We start from the raw sequence: 19,890 nt of genomic DNA, 5'->3' as shown, positions 1-19,890 counted from the left end.
AGGGCGAGCTACCCCCAGCCCTCCCAGTTGCTATGGCTATGTTATCTGTTAGGATCTTTGTATGTGATCCTGCGATCAGCGGAAGGAACAGGGCACAGACATGCTGACAGCTCTCAGTTTGAGGAGACTGATGTGTAGAGCCATCTCCGAAGGTGACCATTATTTGCCTTGCATCGTGAGGCCATTTAAATGTGCAGCCTTCCCTAGGAGTAAGAACCAACAATGGTGATGTGTGTGAGAAGGGGATCTCTGACATCTGTCAGGTCCTTCCATCAGTTTAAGGAATTTTTGATCCTGGTGGGGAGTGACAGAGGTTTGTCCCATCTGTAAACCAAACTGAACCATAGTTGGAGGCATTGCATGTGGTATCACTGCCGTGCCTGCTGCCATGTGTCCCAAGAGTTGGAGACAGAGTCTGGTCAGAATCTGGACTGTATTGAATGGTGTTTATGAGCAAAGCCAGGGATAGGAACCAGTGGTGAGGTAGGAGGGCTTTGGCCTGTATGGCGTCTAGGTCGGCCCCAATGAATTCCAGGCATTGCACTTGGGTAAGGGTTGACTTCTGGGTCTTGACCTGTAAACCCAGTTCTGTGAACAAGTGTATTGTAGTGTTGGCAGCTTTGTGGGCCTCCTGGAGAGATCAGACTCTGAGGAGAAAGTCATCTAGGTATGGGTAAGTCATTATCCCTTGCGAGCATAAGTGAGTGGCTACCACTGAGAGAACTTTGGAAAATACTCAGGGCTGATGATAGCCCAAAGGGGAGGACTCTGTATCGTTTGGTCATGTCCCAGAGTGAACCTGAGAAATCATCTGTGAGCTGGTAGGATCGAGATGTGAAAGTAGGCGTCCTACAGGTTGAGGGCCAAAAACTAGTCTCTCTGTTCCAATCTTCGAATGATAGTTAGTAAGGTGATCATCTTGAACGACTGAGCCTTGACAAACTTGTTGAGAGCTCTGAGGTCCAGTATCATAGAATCATAGACTTTAAGATCAGAAGGGACTATTATGATCGTCTAAGTCTGACCTCCTGCACAATGCAGGCCACAGAATCTCACCCACCCACTCCTGTATCAAACCCATAACCTATGTCTGAGCTACTGAAGTCTTCAAATCGTGGTTTAAAGACTTCAAGGTGTAGAGAATCCTCCAGCTAGTGACCCGTGCCCCACGCTGCAGAGAAAGGCGAAAAACCCACAGGACCTCTGCCAATCTGCCCTGGAGGAAAATTCCTTCCCAACCCCAAATATGGCAATCAGCTAAACCCTGAGCATGTGGGCAAGACTCACCAGACACCCAGGAAAGAATTCTCTGTAGTAACTCAGATCCCACCCCATCTAACATCCCATCACAGGCCATTGGGCATATTTACCACTAATAGTCAAAGATCAATTAATTGCCAAAATTAGGCTATCCCATCATACCATCCCCTCCATAAACTTATCAAGCTTAGTCTTGAAGCCAGATATGTCTTTAGCCTCCACTGCCCCCTTGGAAGGCTGTCTCCAACTTTCCTTTCTTCAGAGAATTAGGAAGTAATGAGAGTAGAACTCCTTGCCTCACAGACACTGAGATACCAGTTCTCTGGCTCCTAACTGGAGGAGGCGATTTATCTCCTGTCGTCATAAGCTCCCATGAGAAGGATCCCTGATGAGGGATGGGAAAGGAGGTTGTGGAGAGGCTATGGAGGTGAAGTGAATGGAGTATCCAGATTGGACAATCTCTAAAACTCATCAGTCCGACATTATATGTTCCCAAGCAGAGCAGAACATTGCCAATCGGTGGCCAAACGGGTATACAATCACAGTCGGTTGTGTCAGTTGTGGGGAGTGGTCTCATGGCACCTCGACCTGCCTGTCAAATGTGGTGTTTAGATGCAGGGAGTTGGGACGAGGTTTGCGGACCAGACAGTTTGCACTTCAGGAATTTCCCTTTCTTCCTCTGCGTTTCTTAATGGTGTTGAGGTTGATATTGAGCCACATATGGTCTGTGCTGAGATTGGAGACTAAAACGCCTCTTTTGCCCCGGCGTATAGATTCCCAGCTACCTAGAATGGTAGCCTAAGGTATGAAGGGGGGCGTCGGTCTTTTCAGCGAAGCGCTTCATCCCCTCAAAAGGAAGATCTTCCACCGTGGACTGCATCTCTTTCCGGAATCCCAACAAGTGGAATCATGGATGTCCATCGCATCACCACCACTGTGGAGATGGGCCTACGGCTGTGTCGTGGTACTACGGGCCAATTGTAGCTTTGTTTTTGCTACTAATTGTCCCTCTTGTATGATGCCTTTAAAGGATTCCTGATGTGTCTCGGGTAATTTGTCAGTAAAGTAATTGAGTTTGTTATAATTTTTATAGTTATATTTGGCCGTGAGTGCCTGCTAGTTGGCGACATAGAACTGCAAGATGGCAGAGGAATATGCCGTCCTGCCAAAGGGATGAAGGCATTACCAGTCCCCGTCATATGGTGTACTGGTGCTGCTGAGGATACCGAACAAGACAGAGATAATTTGCGGCTATCAATACGCTCACTATGGGAACTTCCTCGCCCTCTTCTTGAAGGACTCACAAGAGGAGTCCCCAGCTTGTTTTTTTGACCCATTTCCCTTAGAAGTTGAAAGTTATGGGAAAGACTCATGTCTGCCAGAAGACTGAGGTCACACAGCTGCCTCCGGGAAGATAATTTTCTGGTGGAGCTCTCTGTTCTTGCAGGATCTCAGCCAGAGCTACTGGCTGAAGGTGCACTTTTGCTGTATGTGACCCTCACCTAGGCAGAAAATACACTGAGTGCTCTTATCTGCAACAGATTGCCTCGTTGCAAGTGTGGCATTTCTTGGAAACCCAGGGAGATGGGCATACCCCACTAAGGGAAAAAGTCCCCCGGGGGAAAAAGACGGGAAGAAAAATAAAAGGGTTTGGATGGTTTGTGGGTTTTTTAAGTTTTTTTGACGGGCTGGAAAAACTAACAAAGAAATAACAACTAGAACTACAACTAGAACTGGGGAAAACCAATTGCAAACTGCAAACAGAAGAACTTAACTCACTACTAATAGCTATGTCTCTAGCCAGGGCAGTTGAGAAGGAACTGAGGATGGTTAGCCCGCATGCACTGGCTAGCCTAATGGCGCAGCATGAGACAAAGCACATGCGCAGGTCCAAAGGACACTGCTACAAGTTTGTGATCACCAGCACAGGGACGCAGACACATTTACAATGGAGCACCCATAGGACACTACTCAAAGAACCACTAAGGTTTAAAACATCTACATATCTTGTGCCTAAAAGAATGTGAATGTAAATGAAAAGTTTAACGTAACACGTTTAGTGATGCACTTTAAAATTTGCTCAACTCTGGGAAGTAGGTTCCAGAGGTGTGGTTTTCTACATGTCTATCTTGCTAGCTGTCCTACAGAGATAAACCCCAGACACGAACAAGAGCAACCAACCCAATAGAAAGCTATTACAGCATTGCTCAGGAAAAGGAAGGTTTCTTTCAGATTCTGCACCATTTAGGGTTTTACAGGTTGCTACCAAAAATTCAAAACATACATAGACACAAACTGGTAAAATTCAGAATACAGAGTGTTATTTGGTCATAATGGTCACCTCATTCCAAAGAATAATACAGCATTCTGTACTAGCTGAAGCTGCCAATTACTTTTTCCATTGGTAACTCTGTGTAGAAGATGTTGCAGTAATTAGTTACAAGTTACAAAGGCAACCATCCTGGATGTGGTTTACAAAGAGACAAAATTGCAGCCTCTGGGCCAACAGTAGAGAAAGGAAAACTATTGTGCATTACTGAAGTCAACTGGGCATCAAAGAGCACCTTTATATCTAACAGGATTCTGAGTCTAAAAACTTGAAAATAGCAACACACTTTTAAAGTCAGTTTTATCTTGGAATTCACATACCAACTAGACACACTCTACTGAATATGTCTTCAAGATGGGGAATTTCTGACAAACAGACCAGATTAAAAAAAAAATTATGGTATTGCCCTTCCCCAATGTTCAGCCCATGCTGAACTGAGTACAGAGCTGGAAATGGGATAGCCAAAACAGAGACAGGAGCATAATTATTCCAAGCCTTAGTAACACAAATAAGTAAGATGTAGCTATCATTAAATTGTGGACAAAGGAAGTTTGTGTGTGTTGTGTTTTGCATACTTCACAGAGATTGACATTATGAGACATTGGTTAGGGTGACTGCTTGCTACTGCTTTGCTTTAGTAAACGAAAGTGTGGTTGCCTAACAAAAAGTAGTACCATATTTGGAAACATTTTATATCCATGTAATATGTAGAGGACATCAACTAACTGCTCAAGAGTCAGTGCGCCTGTGTTCTTTTAATTATATTAGTTTAATCTTAATTCTACAGTTGGTAGTTGAAACTGCCCAAATTCAAAGTATTTTCTGCTAGCCCAAGGTAAAAGTACACATTCCAGATTAAATGTTTCTTCATTTATTCATAATTGTAATGTATGTACTACAATCAATTAAGATAAAACTGTTTTTTAAAAGAAAGTTGCAGTAAGATGAGGCCCTGAAACAAACTCTTGTGTCAGAGGGCCAGTCTGAGGCCTGAAGCCTGAACCAAAGTACTTCCAGGCATTGCTAAGCAAAAGCTGGGCTGTGAGCCAGAGGCAGGCCTCACTCACAGAAGTTGGCGAGATGAGGGTTGTTAGAAGCAGATGCATTTACATATAAGTGATAATAAGAGAAACTTCTGCCAAGATGGCACCTGGACACTCCACAGACATAACAAGGAACAGGCAGGTGCAGGGTCAAAGAGGACAGCATGATGGATAGATCTGTTTGTCTGAAACAAAGGGGGAGACAGCACCCTAATGAGCCAAGGGCTGTACCTCAGTACGTTAGTAGGGCTGAGTAATCTGTCCTGTAACTGTATAAAAGTAGGTCCCGGAATGTGCATCTTTGTCCAGCCTAGGGGGCAGTGGAGTGTCCCGCCACTGACTGAGTTGTGTCCATTGCCAGGGGGCACATATTCATAGTATGTCCTGTAGAGTCTATAGGAAACTATTACTGTGCTTCGTTTGACAATAAACCTGGCTCGGGTTCCTTCGTACCTTACTAGAGTCTGTGGTTTTTGGGGGTTCTTTCAGGGTTTGCTGTGTCAGCTATCTGCGCAGAGCCGGGGCAGCACACAGAGGGAACACACACACAGCCAACAGTTATCATCGAACAAGAGCAGAGCACCACACCAGTAGCTACTGACAACAGAAGTATCTACATTTGCCTCTGTATAAAATTATAACTACATGATTACATCTACTGGGGGTTTTTGCATCTTCATCATGAAAAGCTGAAAAGGAACTCTGCATAGCAATTTATTCTAGATTATATGTTACCTACCAGATTCATCTATGTCAGCATCTTCATCCCATTCCTGAAAAGCACGACTTTCATCTTTTCTATTTTTCACCCACTCCTCATCAGGTTCAGTATCAAGGTCAGCTGCAGGACCACTGTACCAGTCACCTACTCAGCCAAAAAAAGGAAATAAATGAAAAAGCACTGTAGGAAACATTTGATCTTTATAACTGAAAACTCCAGCAATTGTGTGTTATATATTGGGGTAAAATCCAATGATATAAGTAAAAGATTTTCTATTTTCTTCAACTGCAGTTGAATTGGACTGTTATATTATAAGCATCAGGAAATGCCTATGTATTTAAAGTGAATGTTCAAAAGCTTTTAGAATTTCTGAGACAATTTCAATATCTCCATTAGGTTAACTATTGTTCTATTTCTTAATGAGGACTCTCTATTTTTCATATTTCCGCACTAGAGTCCAGTACGAAAATGCAAAGTAGAACTGAAATAATGGTGCGCCTCATTGAAAAAATATTTGATTTCCTGTTTCTAAAATTCTATAACAAAATAAGTATATTTACATATACACAGTTCATTTAACAATTGGTGTAACCAACTATCAATTTACTAAGCAAAAAAACCTGCATGAAATAAACAAATTTCCTTTCTAATATGAAATCCTCACAATTTATTGGTCGTGTCACTTGGTCAGGGAGTTGATCAGTTTGGAATAAAAACACTTCCAACAGCTATAGCTCATGAGTTTTCAATTACACAATGCACACGTGACTCAGTTGTGTAGAAAACAAGCTTTTTCCAATGGACAACCAGTTGGATATGACGTTTCTCTTACTAATTGTGGGGAAACAGTGACATGCCGATTGTAACTATCTGCAAAGGAACAGGGGTTTTGTTGCTTCTGTGGCTTGTACCCTTTATGGGAGTCTTGCAATACGAAAGAGCCTCTAAAGACTGTCTGTACAAGAAAAGCCTGCAACGTAACAAAAATATGAAATATTTCACTTTTACCATACAATTTCTCTGAATCTGCTGCAATAAAACTACTAAAGCAGCCACAAGATCACCATTTAGAACACAAGGATAGAGAACACTATATACTAACCTTATTTCCGATTACTAAGATGTATTACCAATTAACATAATTGTTAGATCATATATGGGTTAGCATATTACTGTTTCATTTAACTTGGGTCCATTCTTGTATATACTGTCTTTTCATCACTACCAAAAAATAAAACATTAAACTAAGCTTGTAGTTGTTCCCTCTCTCAAAATCAACTTCTATCACATCAAATTAAGCTGTGTAATGCCGAGCACCTACACTCAGTTAATCTAGATTAGTTACACAAAATACTAATCTATTATATTTTGTAATTTCCAAAATCAGATCCCTGAAATGTTTTTAAAACAGCCGAAAAATTCAATCACCTACCTCTGGCCCAGTGAACAGGGTAAAGGTGTTTCCAAAGAGATCCAGTTTTAACCAGTTGAGACCACTTAGAGCTTACTTGACTACATCGACACAACTCCTGAGGGTTAAGGTAACTGAAAATGGTCAGCATTACTTCAGGAGGAAGATGGGTAATATTTGTGGTATGCCCTGTCACTTCAGTTTCTGAAATATAAAACATGTGTGTTAATAAAAGGGTATCAGCGAATGCTTCTGCAGTTAAGTGATAATGGCTGGACTCATTTTTCCCAAGGTGATGCAATGATAAAATGCATTAAAGCTAACATAAGAAAACATTCAATTTGTTTGGTAATAAGAGCTAAAAGAATATTTCATATAAAAATATTCAGAGGCACTGGGGGGGGGGGGAGCAGGTGTGTTTTTTAAACATTCTATGTTATAAATGCCTGAAGATCACAATAACTCAGTTCAACGCCTACCATTTCCTTTACAGATTATACAGCCTAATCTCCTTTCCAAAGTCTGTCCAAGAAAGGGATCTGGATGCTACTCAAGCCAGGTGGAATGGAAGCAATACTCTGTGGTAGTGAAAACTTATCGAAGTGGGCAGAAGCAGGATTTGCACCTTTTAACAGCACGTATGCCTGACTTTGCCAAAACACAAACCATGGCTGCTCCAGGGACTTTTCTCATCTGCAGCTAGCAAGGAAGCTGCAACTAGTCCTTTCCAATGAGGATCATGTTTTTATTACCTCCAAGCACTCAGCCTTCTTGACTGGGGTAAGCACATAAGCACATCCTCTATGCTTCAAGCCTCAAATCTTTGCACTTGGCTCCCCATTCTCTTCTGGGTGCAACTAACTAGTGTAGGTAATACCTTTTTAAACTTCTGAACGGTCAGGACTAACAAACAAAACCAAGTAAGTGTCTTACAAAGTGCTCTAAAGCACAGCTTTCATATTTCGTTTTTAGTTTCTGTTCATTACCAACAAACAGCCAGTAGCTTTAATACGCCTCATTGTGGGTGAATTTATGTAAAGTATTGTTTAAAATAATTTGTATATAACCACTAGCTGCTACAAAATAAATATATCGAGAAATAGTTTCTACTGGCTGGGTAAGGTCTGTGGAATTTCTGTAAGTAGTGGTATGAAAAATTCAATCAGTAAGGAATCAGATTTTTAAAATGAACATTCATAACAAAGAAAGACTATGAGAAGTGGTACAAATGATCTGAAGGCTAAATATTTGTCTTCTTTTCTTCTACTCCTTAGCTCTAGTCAGAAAGGGAAGGTGATACTCACCTTAAATAGGTCTTTCAGACACCAGAACCATAGAGGCAATGCTATTCTTTCCCATTACTTCAAAAGAATAAGATTTTCTCCAAAGGTAAGTGTGTTATAATGGAGTCCAGAATGTGTGCTTCCAGAATGTGAGAACAGTGAATTCTCATAGACCAGATTCAAAAACAGTTCAACTACCTTACCATTCTGAGTATCAGAGACACTAGTTTGTTACGAAAGAAAAAAAGTCAAAGTGATTTTTCCAGTAGTCGGTGACTTGCTTCCAGAGACCGGAAGCAGGCTACAACTTCTGAACCTTATGGATTCTTACACAAGGATCGAGCCCAGTCTCAGGTTGTATCCCAGATTTCTAATTAAGTAAGCACAGAAATAGTACCCTCAATTCATGATGCTGGCTTGCAAACATTTAGCAACTGCTTGAATATACTGTATTTCATTTACTACTGAATAGGAATGCATGTGTTTTCTTATCTGGACAACTGGACATCCAAAGACATTACTATGCAAGTGATCCACAGAACTGATCAATTCACCACAGGAATTGCTAGTGTCATCGAAGTTAGGCTTTTCTAACTTGACATTCATATTCTACAAGCTACCCAAATTTCCAACTTGTTCCCATAAAACAATTTGTATATTTAGAAGACATACTTGATGAGGCTAAGATCAGAGCTTCCCATAAAGACTGCACAATAAGGGAGATCACCCTGCAGGGGTTCACATTTAGTATCTTGGTCCCTTTGGGAACACCAATTTATTTGTATGCCTGGAGCTGAGCTTCAAGCCTGAAGTGCATACAAGACTTCAGACAAATGGTATCCTAGAAAACTGTCAAAATGAAAGTCAAGCCATGCTGTTTTACATGCCTATTCAGAGAGGGGCAAAGTCTCTTCTCCTGTGTTGAGAAGCCTCGAAAGTAAGTGCAAGACAAGACAGGGAATTTGTCCAACAAAATGTCCTGCTTGCCATTTCTCTGGCAGGAAAGGAAAATGCAATCATGCACAGGTTCACTTGATTGCCTAATTTAAGGTGTTTGTTATTCAGCAAATCTTCCTCAGATGAAATATATATATTTTGCTTTATCTCAAAAGAAAGTAGCAGTGCACAAGAAACAAACATCAGCAATGGATACCTTCTCCCATTTTTTAAAATGGGTGGAATTTATATGCTTCCTTCAAAAAAATCACATACCTTCACATATGCTTCCCCCACAAATCCACTTTAACACCAAAGCTGACTAAACTCAGGACAGAAAAGTTGTAGAAGTCTTACTGAGTGGGAATTGGGGGTAGAGATGGCAGGAGCTAATTCCAGCAGGCTATGTGTCTGCCATATCAGATTGATCAGAGACCAAGATGTATTTTGCATTCTGACACATGATTTTATTCTGTGTCAGCTGGGCCTATAAAGTAGAAATTGATCAGTTTAGTGGTTCAAAGGAAGTCTCAAAACTTGTCACTGTTTGGATTACAGTCTTCAATTCAAGTTTGTTAGATTTTCATGAACTGACTTAAGTTGGAACAGTACCTTCATCATCCTTGGTAGTCAGTTTCATGAGGATGTGCTGTATTTACTATCCCATTACAATATTCCTGGTGTTGTGGAACAACACAAGCCTCCTACTAAGCTGACTAGGCCACCTTTTCAGCTATGAGTATTTTTCACATTGAAAATTTTATTGATGCTCAAATTCAGATTAAATGAGCAATTGGCCCTTATCAAGTGAACCATCCTATACTAAATTTCATAAATGAAAAGGTGGTGTTTCAGAACTGTCCAAATTTCATTCTAAAAGTGAGGATGAAATTTCACTTTATTCAGTCATTCATCTTGCAGAAACATTTTTCCGACCCTCTCCTTCCCTGCTTATCCTCCCCTTCTGGCTCCTTGGACAAGGAAGGCCAAGGGGGAGTTCTATTACTTGGGATATTGTCAGCTGACATAACTCTTCTGCTCTCTTGAGGATATCAACTGAGAAACCTCCAGACCCTGCCTTCAGGCAGTGAAGGCAGGGTCTGGAAACAGAAAATACAATCTGAAATTGAAGCATGAAATTAAAAGTTAAACACCAGACTCTGCATGTTTGCTATAATTTAGACAGAGCATTACCAGAGGAAGAACGAGATATGCTTGAATACACACCCACATTGAAACTTCTAAAAACAGCAATATTCTTCCCAACATATCACTGCAATTTTGAAGACACCATTTTCTAACAAATAAAAACCATGTAAAAGCATTCAGCAAATGTACAGTGACAACTCTTCACTAGAGTGATTTTAGTGGATTATACTTGCGAATTTAAAATTGCATTTGGTTTAATTAAAAATGGTTCACCTTGATCTGTTTTCTCATCCACAGAGCTCTTCAGCTGATTCCAAAGGCTAAGACCTCTAACAAGTTCTGCAGCTTCCTTCTGTGAGCAGTGTTGATCAATAACTTTCTTTTTAATATCCTTCAATTCTTCGTAAGTAAAATATTCCATCAACATGGGCTGAAAAACCTAAACCAATAAATGCCAGTTATCCACAACCAAAAAAACCCACACTGCTGCCACAATGTGTTTAAATGATATATATAAAACTTATCTAATTTAATGTTTACAACAGGAGTTACAAAAGGAGCAACATGATGCACAGTAACGAATGCCAGGTGAGGAATCTGAAATTCCAGAATTCTAATCCCAAATCTGCAAACATCTGATTGCATGGCCTTGGGCAAGTAAAATAATTGTGGGTGTGTCTAAACTTAAAATGCTACAGTGGTACCATTGTAGTGCTTCAGTGTAGACAACTACCTACTTCCCCAGGAGGCGTTCTCCCATCAGTGCAGGTAAACCACCTCCTCAGGAGGCAGCAGCAGCAGCTAGGTCGATGGAGGAATTCTTCGGTACACCTTGTGCTGTCTACATGGGGATTTAGGCCAGCTTAACTACGTAGCACAAGGGTGTGGATTTTTCACACTCCTGAGTGACACAGCTGGGTTGGCCTAAATTTCTAGTTTAGACCTGTCCTCTTTCTTCAGTTTCCCCATATATTAAATGGAGCTAAGAATATGTGTTTAACTCAGACAATATTATTAAGATCCTCACGTAGAAGTATTATTATTAATAATACATGAGAGATCTTCTCTCTTGAGTAGATTTGGAGGGCTTTACTCTCTCCAAGGATGTTTCCCAATTTTTGGAAACACATAAAACAGAATCAGACTGGCAATACCAGTCTATATATGTCAAATATATGCAGCAGCTTGAGAGAAACTGTTTAATTCATGGGCCACTGGTTTATAACATCAAACATTTTTTGGTTTTGCTTTTAACGTTTGTAGATCTTCGGCCAGTTTTTACTAGATCTTCTTTTAGAGAAGCTATTTTAAAATAATCGGACATTATGTTTAAAATTTAAGAAAAATACACATTGTATGAAATAATATTCTCAATACATTTAAAGGTATTCCTTAAGAAAAAAAGGTATTTTTTTAAACACAGAAATAATGCATTCCTAAGATACCACAGTCATGGTATGAATACCTAGAAAAACTGTCAAATTAAAATGGTCCATATACATTATTCATTATTCCCATAATTTTATACTGAAAGTTTAAATTATGGAAACAAACTTCAAATATCTTTAAAATTCCATGTTCCATTTACTAGTGAAGCTCAGAGGCAACCTATACATCAAATCAGCCATAAAATAAAAAGTAAGTGTGCTTTGAACTTCTATAGTGGATGTCATATATTCTTCATTTCTAATCAAAAATTAGGGTGAAATCCTGAACAATTCACTCAGTGTAAATACTTATCAAAAAGGTTAGTCATGTCACTATACTTGGAATTTTAAATTATTTAATAAATATTAGAGACACAAAATGAGTGAAGTAATATCTTTTCTTGGACCAACTTCTATTGGTAAAAGAGACAAGCTTTCAAGCTTACACAGACCTCTTCTTTGATTCTCAGGACCTGAAGACCAGCAGTTCCAAACAAATATTCAGAGAAGAAAACTGGTTTAGCTTTAACGGAAGTTCTACATACCTCCTCTTCCTCTTTCATGTGAGGAAGGAAATCCCTGGTGAAGGCTTCCAACCTCTCTTTCAGCTGTTTAGCATAGTTTAGCTGTTCGTATTCATTCTGAAAACAAAAAGTATGATTTAACCAGAAAAGCTCTCCATAGGGTTTAAGAACTGAAATGTATATCCATATCTCCCATAGCTCTCAAGATTCTGCCTTTCCAGAAGTGGCTGTGTTACTTTTTAGAACATATAAAAAATGGTTAAACTTTTAGTATAGAGATTATTTGCATATTTCTTACTCTCATAGATGTCTTCCGCACTAGAAAAGGTGTAGTTTATTTCTTCTGTTACAATCTAAAATGCATTATGTCATTAATCAGAAACAGCTAACCCAAGCTAACCTTGCTAACCCCAGGTCTACAAATCCTGGGGAATGGATCACAACATTTCTCAGAGATGCTATAGGTTCATATTAACCATTTAATTATTTAAAAAATACAGTACACTATGCTATGAAGTACCACAAATAAAACTACATTAGTCAACATAATAAAGTACGCTCTGTGATGAAGCATCCTCTTTTTTTAAATCTTGTTTGTTCACTTTTGTTATTTCACATCAATAATTCATAATAGGTCAATAATCCATCGCTAGTCAAATTAACAAATACTTTATTGTAATTCTAGTCTACTTTGTTATCACATATGAATTATCTGACTTCTACGCTAAAGTAATTGCAAGGTTTTCATATAAGTATTAAGATTGTTGTAGATTAAAGCCTACCAATCTGCAACACCAAAAAAGTGTAAATTAATAAATTTAATCTAAATAATTTACATGGGAAGTTCTGCACAAGTTATATACTAGCTTAGCTTTGTATTTTAAATATATAAACTCTACACGAATTAACTGAATATCCCAGTTAAATAACAACTTGTAGTTTCTAACTAAATGCGCCATATAAAAACTTACTTTGAAACAGTTTTTAAAATAAATACTTTACTTTAAACGTTGTGGCTTATTTGCTAACTGACCTTTCTCATCTATGAATGTTACCCTTTCTGTATTCCCGTAATAAGAATCTGGCCCTGGAGCCTGTCCAGATTGTGACAGAGAAGGAAATTCTTTACAGTGAATTTTGCAATAGTACAGGAAGGAGACAGTAACTCAACCTTGCATCATCAATTTTTTTTTTTTTGGGTACAGTTTGGTGTTTTTTTCCTGTATTGAAAATGAAAAGTACACAATGCAAGGCTAATATCCTTATTCTGTTGAGCTATAATACTCAATAGGTGGACTGAGAAATTTCAAGTACTGTGTATGATAGCCAATATCAGTAATGTGGGTCATAGGCTCAAATACAAAAAAAAAAACTAATGCAAGAGAAGAAACATGCTGAAATCTTTTCTTAAAACTGATTTCTACAAACAAATGTAACTATTCAAAGTTAACATAACAATACAGCAGAGAAAAACACAAGTGCAGTCCAACCTGTCTAATTCAAACCAGATCAAATAGCCCTAGGAGTATTTACCAAAATTGTCCCAAAATTCCCGTTTCTCCTTTTAGGTTAGTTTTCTACATGAGAAGCCAGTAAATATTGATGACAATATCTGAGAAGCAAGATGAAGAAGATGGGGATTGGTTGTTAAATGGTTATTTCCTCACTTTGTCATGTTAATTTCAGCAAATTGTTTCTGAAATGTCAGGCTAGATTCACAAAACTGTGGTGGTGCCCTCAGACCCAGTGGTTAGGACACTCGCCTGGGATCCTGAAGCAGGGATTTGAAGCCAGGTTTACAACATCCCGGTTAATTCCCTAGCCCCCAGACTATTGGCTACTCTGGGTAGGTCCCTCAGAGTCTCCCCTGTAGAAGCCATTCCACTCTGTATAAACAAACATTCACTGGAGCAGGGACTGAAACCTGGGTGTGTCCCTAGGTGCATTCCCTCCTCCCCCCCCCCCCGAGGTGAGGGCCCAAACCACCAGGTTTCACATCCATTTTCACTCTCTCTCTCTCGCTCTCTCTCTTGAACTGGACCAGTTCATGATCAATTATTGATATGAAGTGGAACTGCTTTCACAAGAGAATGAGCGAGACCGACACCAGAATAGCTAATAGCCTGGTGAGTACAGAACTCACCTAGGATGTGGAAGACCTGGGTTCATGTCCTCGTTTCAGAGCAGGGTTTCAAATGTACATCTCCCACATCCCACATGAGTGCCCTAACCACCAGGCTATTGGGTATAATGGGGATATCCCCACTTCTGTTTTGTTAATCTAGCCATTCATTACATTTGCTTTTATTGAAAAATGGTTAAAAGTACCCAAAATTTAAACAAAACGTTTCATTTGGTATCAAAGGGGGCTTTTTGTTTTGTTTTTACATGAAATAAAAAGTTTTCCAACTTTTTGATTAATTGAAAACTCAAAAAAAAAGTTTGGGGTTCACTTTAAAAAAAATCTCCATCAATTTTTGAGACCTGCCAATGATAAAAAAAAATTTTTTTGCCCAGCTGTAGTCAGTAGTAAAAAGCACCTAGGTTACATATGTCTGACAACAACTTCCTATATTGGCAAAACTCAGAAGTGAGATAAATCAAGCTCAGATTAAACATCAAGCTGCACTGCGTTTCCACTATCAGCCCAATTCTACTCTCCCCCATCCCAGCTTCACAGTGTGTCATACTGGCATCCACTGGCAGGTTACACCAGGGGCCAAAGTAAACTATTTCTATACAATGTGAGCTGAATTGGACAAGAAGTTCCCCAAGTATGGCAACCCTAGAAATACTGTTTCTCACCTTTTTGACACTCTGTAGCAACAAAAACACAAAAGGAGAGAAAAACGTAGTTTACTTGACTCCTTTTACTGAGACCGAGTGTCCAGATTGACATTTAGTGACTATGATCAAAAGTGATATGTTAACATTTTTAACCTAATTACAAAGCATCTGCTTTGGCAAGTTTAATATAGGATCTCAAATAATCAATGGAGACCCAAGTTTTCATTCCAAAAAGTGAGGTGAACAAAAAGAAGAAGAAAGGGAAGGGCACAGCAGAGGAAATTCCACATTTGGAATAAAAAAGTATTTGTCAAAGGTTGATTTGAAAACAAACCAAGAAGATGGCAATCATTTACAGATACTCTGCACTGGAATGTTAGTAGCAGTCCTGGGTAAAATGGATTAGAGGGCCAAGTGCAGGAGAAGTAAAGGACCATAATAAATGTAATTACCTCCATACAAGAGATGTGTATATCTTTAGAAAACAAAGAATTAGATTACTCAGGCTTTTGGGGCATGTTATGAAAAGATTTATGGTCTCAGTAAGCAGAAACCAAAGTGTATATTTAATCAAGTAACACAGCTGTTAAATTAATCTCATTTTAAATTTTCAGGTTTGAATTTTGTGATTTCAAAGGAAGTCTCCAAAATTTCTCCTATATAATACTTACTAATAATCTTCTAGGCTTTCCTCTGTATTCATAACTATTCTCTTTACAAGAACAAAAATATTGTGTCAGTAGCATTTTGCTTTGTAGCATTTTAATCTTTTATCTGTCTAATATATAGAGGAAGATATCTAATTTATGCTCAAGTTATATATATAAAATGAGAGAGAGAAAAAGATTTAACAGCTATGCTAAATGATGAAACTTGCACTGCAGTTTTTGCTTACTGAGACCATCAAGTTGTAGTAACATGCTAAGAAAGCTTAAGTATAATCCAATTCTTTGTTTTCTAAAGTTTCTCATCAAATAAATGAAGCAGAAGCAGACCAATGACTAATCTTAGCAAGCTTCCCTTATTACACAATTAAAGGCTAAACAAGTACTTCTTTTAGCCTATTTTTGAAAGCTTACCTTCACACTCTTCAGCCCTTTCTCAAAGAGACTAAGCATCTCTGAGAGTTTGTTGTCCGAATGAACGTTATATACAGTCCGACTGCGCTGCTGAAGTAAGCCAATGATGTATTCATTTTCAATCTGCTCGTGCATTTTAAATTCCTTGAATGTGGCATACAGTGATTGCAGAAGAGCCCGAAAATCATTGTTGTTGGAGAAGTTGGTCTTGGAAAGCTAGAAGAAAGATAGGTTAATTGTCCCTCTGGATTTTTTTAATCCTTGAAATTCAAGTTAATGTCTAAAGTAGTATATACAACTCCCATTTCTCATATGTAGAGCCCTACCAGATTCGTGGCCATGAAAAATGCTTCACAGCCCATGAAATCTGTTATTTTGTGTGCTTTCACCTTATACTATACAGGTTTCAGGGGGGAGACCGGTGTTTCTCAAATTGGGGGGCCTGACCCAAATGGGAGTTGTAGGGGGGGTCGTCAGGTTATTTTAAGGGAGGAGGTCACAGTATTGCCACCCTTAATTCTGCACTGCCTTCAGAGGTAGGCAACTGGAGAGCGGTGGCTGTTGGCCAGGCACCCAGCTCTGAAGGCAACACCCTGCCAGCAGCAGCACAGAAGGGTGGCAATACCATACCATTCCACCCTTACTTCTGCGCTGTTGCCTTCAGAGCTGGGCGGCTGGAGAGTGGTGGCTGCTGACCGAGGGCCCAGCTCTGCAGGCAGCAGCGCAGAAGTAAAGGTAGCAATACCATACCAGGCCATCCTTACAGCTGTTGCTGGAGGTGGCTCTGCCTTCAGGGTTGGGAGCCCAGCCAGCAGCCGCTGCTCTCCAGCTGCCCAGCTCTGAAGGCAGCACTCCTGCCAGCAGCAGTGCAGAAGTAAGGGTAGCAATACTGCAACACCCCCCCACACACAATAACCTTGTGTCCCCCCTTTCCCCCATTTTTTCGGTCAGGAGCCAAACAAACAATTACACCACCATGACATTTCAGATTTAAATAGCTGAAATCATGACATTTACAATATTTAAAATCCTATGACCGTGAAATTGACCAAAATGAACCATGAATTTGGTAGGGCTCTACTCATATGCACTGTTTGTCCCTCATCCCAGCTTTAAATTCAGTGGGTAAATAATCCATTACATAAGATGATACCAATACACCTAAACTAAAGAAGCTGAACCATATAATGGAGCAAATAATTAAGCAAACAATTTGCAAACACCTAGAAGATAATAAGGTGATAAATAACAGTCAGCATGGATTTGTTAAGAACAAATTATGTCAAACCAACCTGATAGCTTTCTTTGACAGGGTAAAAGCCTTGTGGATGGGGGGAAGTGGTAGATGTGGTATATCTTGACTTTAGGAAGACTTTTAATAATGTCACACATGATCTTCTCATAAACAAACTAGGGAAATACAACCTAAATGGAGCTACTATAAGGTGGGCGCATAACTGGTTGGGAAATCGTTCCCAGAGAGTAGTTATCAGTGGTTCACCGTCATGCTGGAAGGGCATAACGAGTGGGGTCCTGCAGAAATTGGTTCTGGGTCCAATTCTGTCCAATATCTTCATCAATGATTTAGATAATGGCATAAAGAGTACACAGCAGCTACTTTCCATGAAGGAAAAAAAAAGCTGGGAGATGGGTAGATATATCCTCCTGGCTGCTAGGCAAAAGGAAGAGGAAGAGTATCTGATCCCAACTCCTCCTTGGAGCAACAAAAAAGACGACAAAGTTTCTTCTCCCTTTAATCAACTAGTGTGGAGATCGGACATCTATTAGCCAGAGATGGATATAAGCCATCAGCCAGGGCTCTAGGCCAGCATTCCTGGCAGAAATCCCTATAGTTTTTCCTTACCTAGCAGCCAGGAAACCGATCTATGCCCTTCATCTAGTATTTCCCCCAGACCTCACCGATGAGGCTTCTTCATCCTTGTCCTTTGAATCTACTTCAGAAAGAGCTTTTATTCCTCTGGGTAGTCAGTATGCAATAAGTTGGAAGGACTTGAAGCTTGTAACACCAAATATTTAGAGCTGATAGTTAAGATTTCTAGCGTGTTGATGGCTATCAAACCAAAAAAGTTATTCTGAAGCTCTGAATAACCATAGCAGTACAACATACTAAATATGCATATACGCTGTGTTAGAATTGCTAGGCTAGTCAGAACACTTCTGAAGATTTTACATTCATAAAAGGAAATGCAATCATAATGCTGCATAAAGTTTTATTTAGATTTAATAATGCATTAACCAGCATGTGACTTGAGCATGTGTCCCTGAATGACACCGATAACAAAAGATAAAGACTTTTCAGAGGAAAAGAGCAATAACAGAAATATTTTAATTTACTTAATCATGAGAAATGGGAAGAGGGGAGCCTACATGTATAACAATAATGATGATACTGCCACCCCTAAACTAATAGTTATTTCTTATGTATGCAATCTTTCCCATAATTTACAAGGCAATTCAAATTCTGTAAAAGTGGTACGTATGTGATTCTAGTTTCCAGTGCCATATTTTCACTTTCTTGGCAACCACTTGTGATGCAAGTGAAACATGTTGAATGGCTGACAAGCACAGTAGTTATGCAACTCCAGGTCAGCACAGCCTACACTGCATTACAAGCTGTACTGTGCAAATGAGCGCAATGATTCTGTCACTTATTCGAAGTTTACCTAACCTCAATAGAAGCAGTCAACAGGATAAAGTTAAACTTCTCTTAATATATTTTATCTGAACAGATTAAGGACAAATACATCTCTACCTCGATACAACACTGTCCTCGGGAGCCAAAAAAATCTTACTGCGTTATAGGTGAAACCGCATTATATCGAACTTGGTTTGATCTGCCAGAGTGAGCCCCCCCCGCCCCCCCCCGAGCGCTGCTTTACTGCGTTATATCCAAATTTGTGTTATATTGGGTCGCATTATATCGGGGTAGAGGTGTATGTACACCAGAGAAATATACATTTCATTCTACATTATTACATGGTGGCTGCCCCAAATATGAATAGGAGTCAAGATCTCATTTTTAGAAACCCTTCTCTTTAGAAAAATTCTGAGATTAGGGGATGGAGGGATTAGTCTCCCTGTCTACTGCAATATTCCCTTCAGTCCATGGTAGTCTCAGGACTTTTCACTCTGGCCATGGGGTAGACATACAATACCACATTATACACATGGCAAAGACTTGAGATCCCCCAGGCTTCAGGGTTCCTGTGCTCCAGACCCAGCCCCAATCCCCACAGCGCTATTTTTAGTGCTCTCTCTGCACATCTAAGTTCCCTCTAAACTGCACAGCCACACAGCAGTCTATTATGCACTGCGCAGGTGCTCAAGGCTGCAGCAGGGAGAGATGCTTCTCCCCCACCCTCGGACAAGCCGCGGCATGAGGTGCCCCTCCCCCGGCCCCAACCCAGCCCTGGACCTACCACAGCCGGGGGGGGAGAGGCATCCCTCCCTTGGCCCCAACCCAGCCCAGCCCCGAATCTGCCACAGCCAGGAGAGAGGTGCCTATCCTGCAACCTCAGCCCCAGAACTGCTGCAGTGTGAAGAGACACCTCTCTCCCCCGAACTCAGGTGCTGCTGCAGGGAAAGAGAACTTGGGGATCTGGGGGGAGAGAGTCCTGTGTCCCTACTGTAACCCTGGGGCCACCTGCACCCCAAAGCCCTCATCCCAGCCCCCCCACCAGAGCTGGCACCCCCAGCCAGAGTCCTCACGCCCCCACCCCCCAACTCCCTGCCCCAGCCACGAGTCCCTTCCCACACTCCGAACCCCTCGGCCCCACCACACGAATTTTGTTACGTGCACCAATATGGAGGTGATGTGTCATACATCACCTCCATACTGGTGCACATAACAAAATTCATTCCGCACATGCGTGGGAAAAATTAGAGGGAACACCACACACTCATGTGAGTCCATTTACCTG

General features: G+C 40.3%; 1 protein-coding gene across 2 annotated transcripts in view; it reads right to left on the bottom strand.

The window, feature by feature from the left end:
• FBXL5 (F-box and leucine rich repeat protein 5) overlaps positions 1 to 19,890 on the bottom strand; it is a 53,757-nt gene that overhangs the window by 25,498 nt on the left and 8,369 nt on the right. For both annotated transcript variants that reach the window (XM_045019924.1, XM_045019923.1), the window contains exons 2-6: positions 15,950 to 16,165; positions 12,105 to 12,200; positions 10,406 to 10,571; positions 6,786 to 6,968; positions 5,372 to 5,497 (exon numbers count right to left, since the gene is read on the bottom strand). In XM_045019924.1, the coding sequence (XP_044875859.1) occupies positions 5,372 to 5,497; positions 6,786 to 6,968; positions 10,406 to 10,571; positions 12,105 to 12,200; positions 15,950 to 16,165 (787 nt within the window). The remainder of the gene's footprint in view (positions 1 to 5,371; positions 5,498 to 6,785; positions 6,969 to 10,405; positions 10,572 to 12,104; positions 12,201 to 15,949; positions 16,166 to 19,890) is intronic.

Source organism: Mauremys mutica, chromosome 5 (genome assembly GCF_020497125.1).
Source record: "Mauremys mutica isolate MM-2020 ecotype Southern chromosome 5, ASM2049712v1, whole genome shotgun sequence".
Lineage (NCBI taxonomy): Eukaryota > Metazoa > Chordata > Testudines > Geoemydidae > Mauremys > Mauremys mutica.
This window is presented reverse-complemented; position numbering and strand designations above follow the sequence as displayed.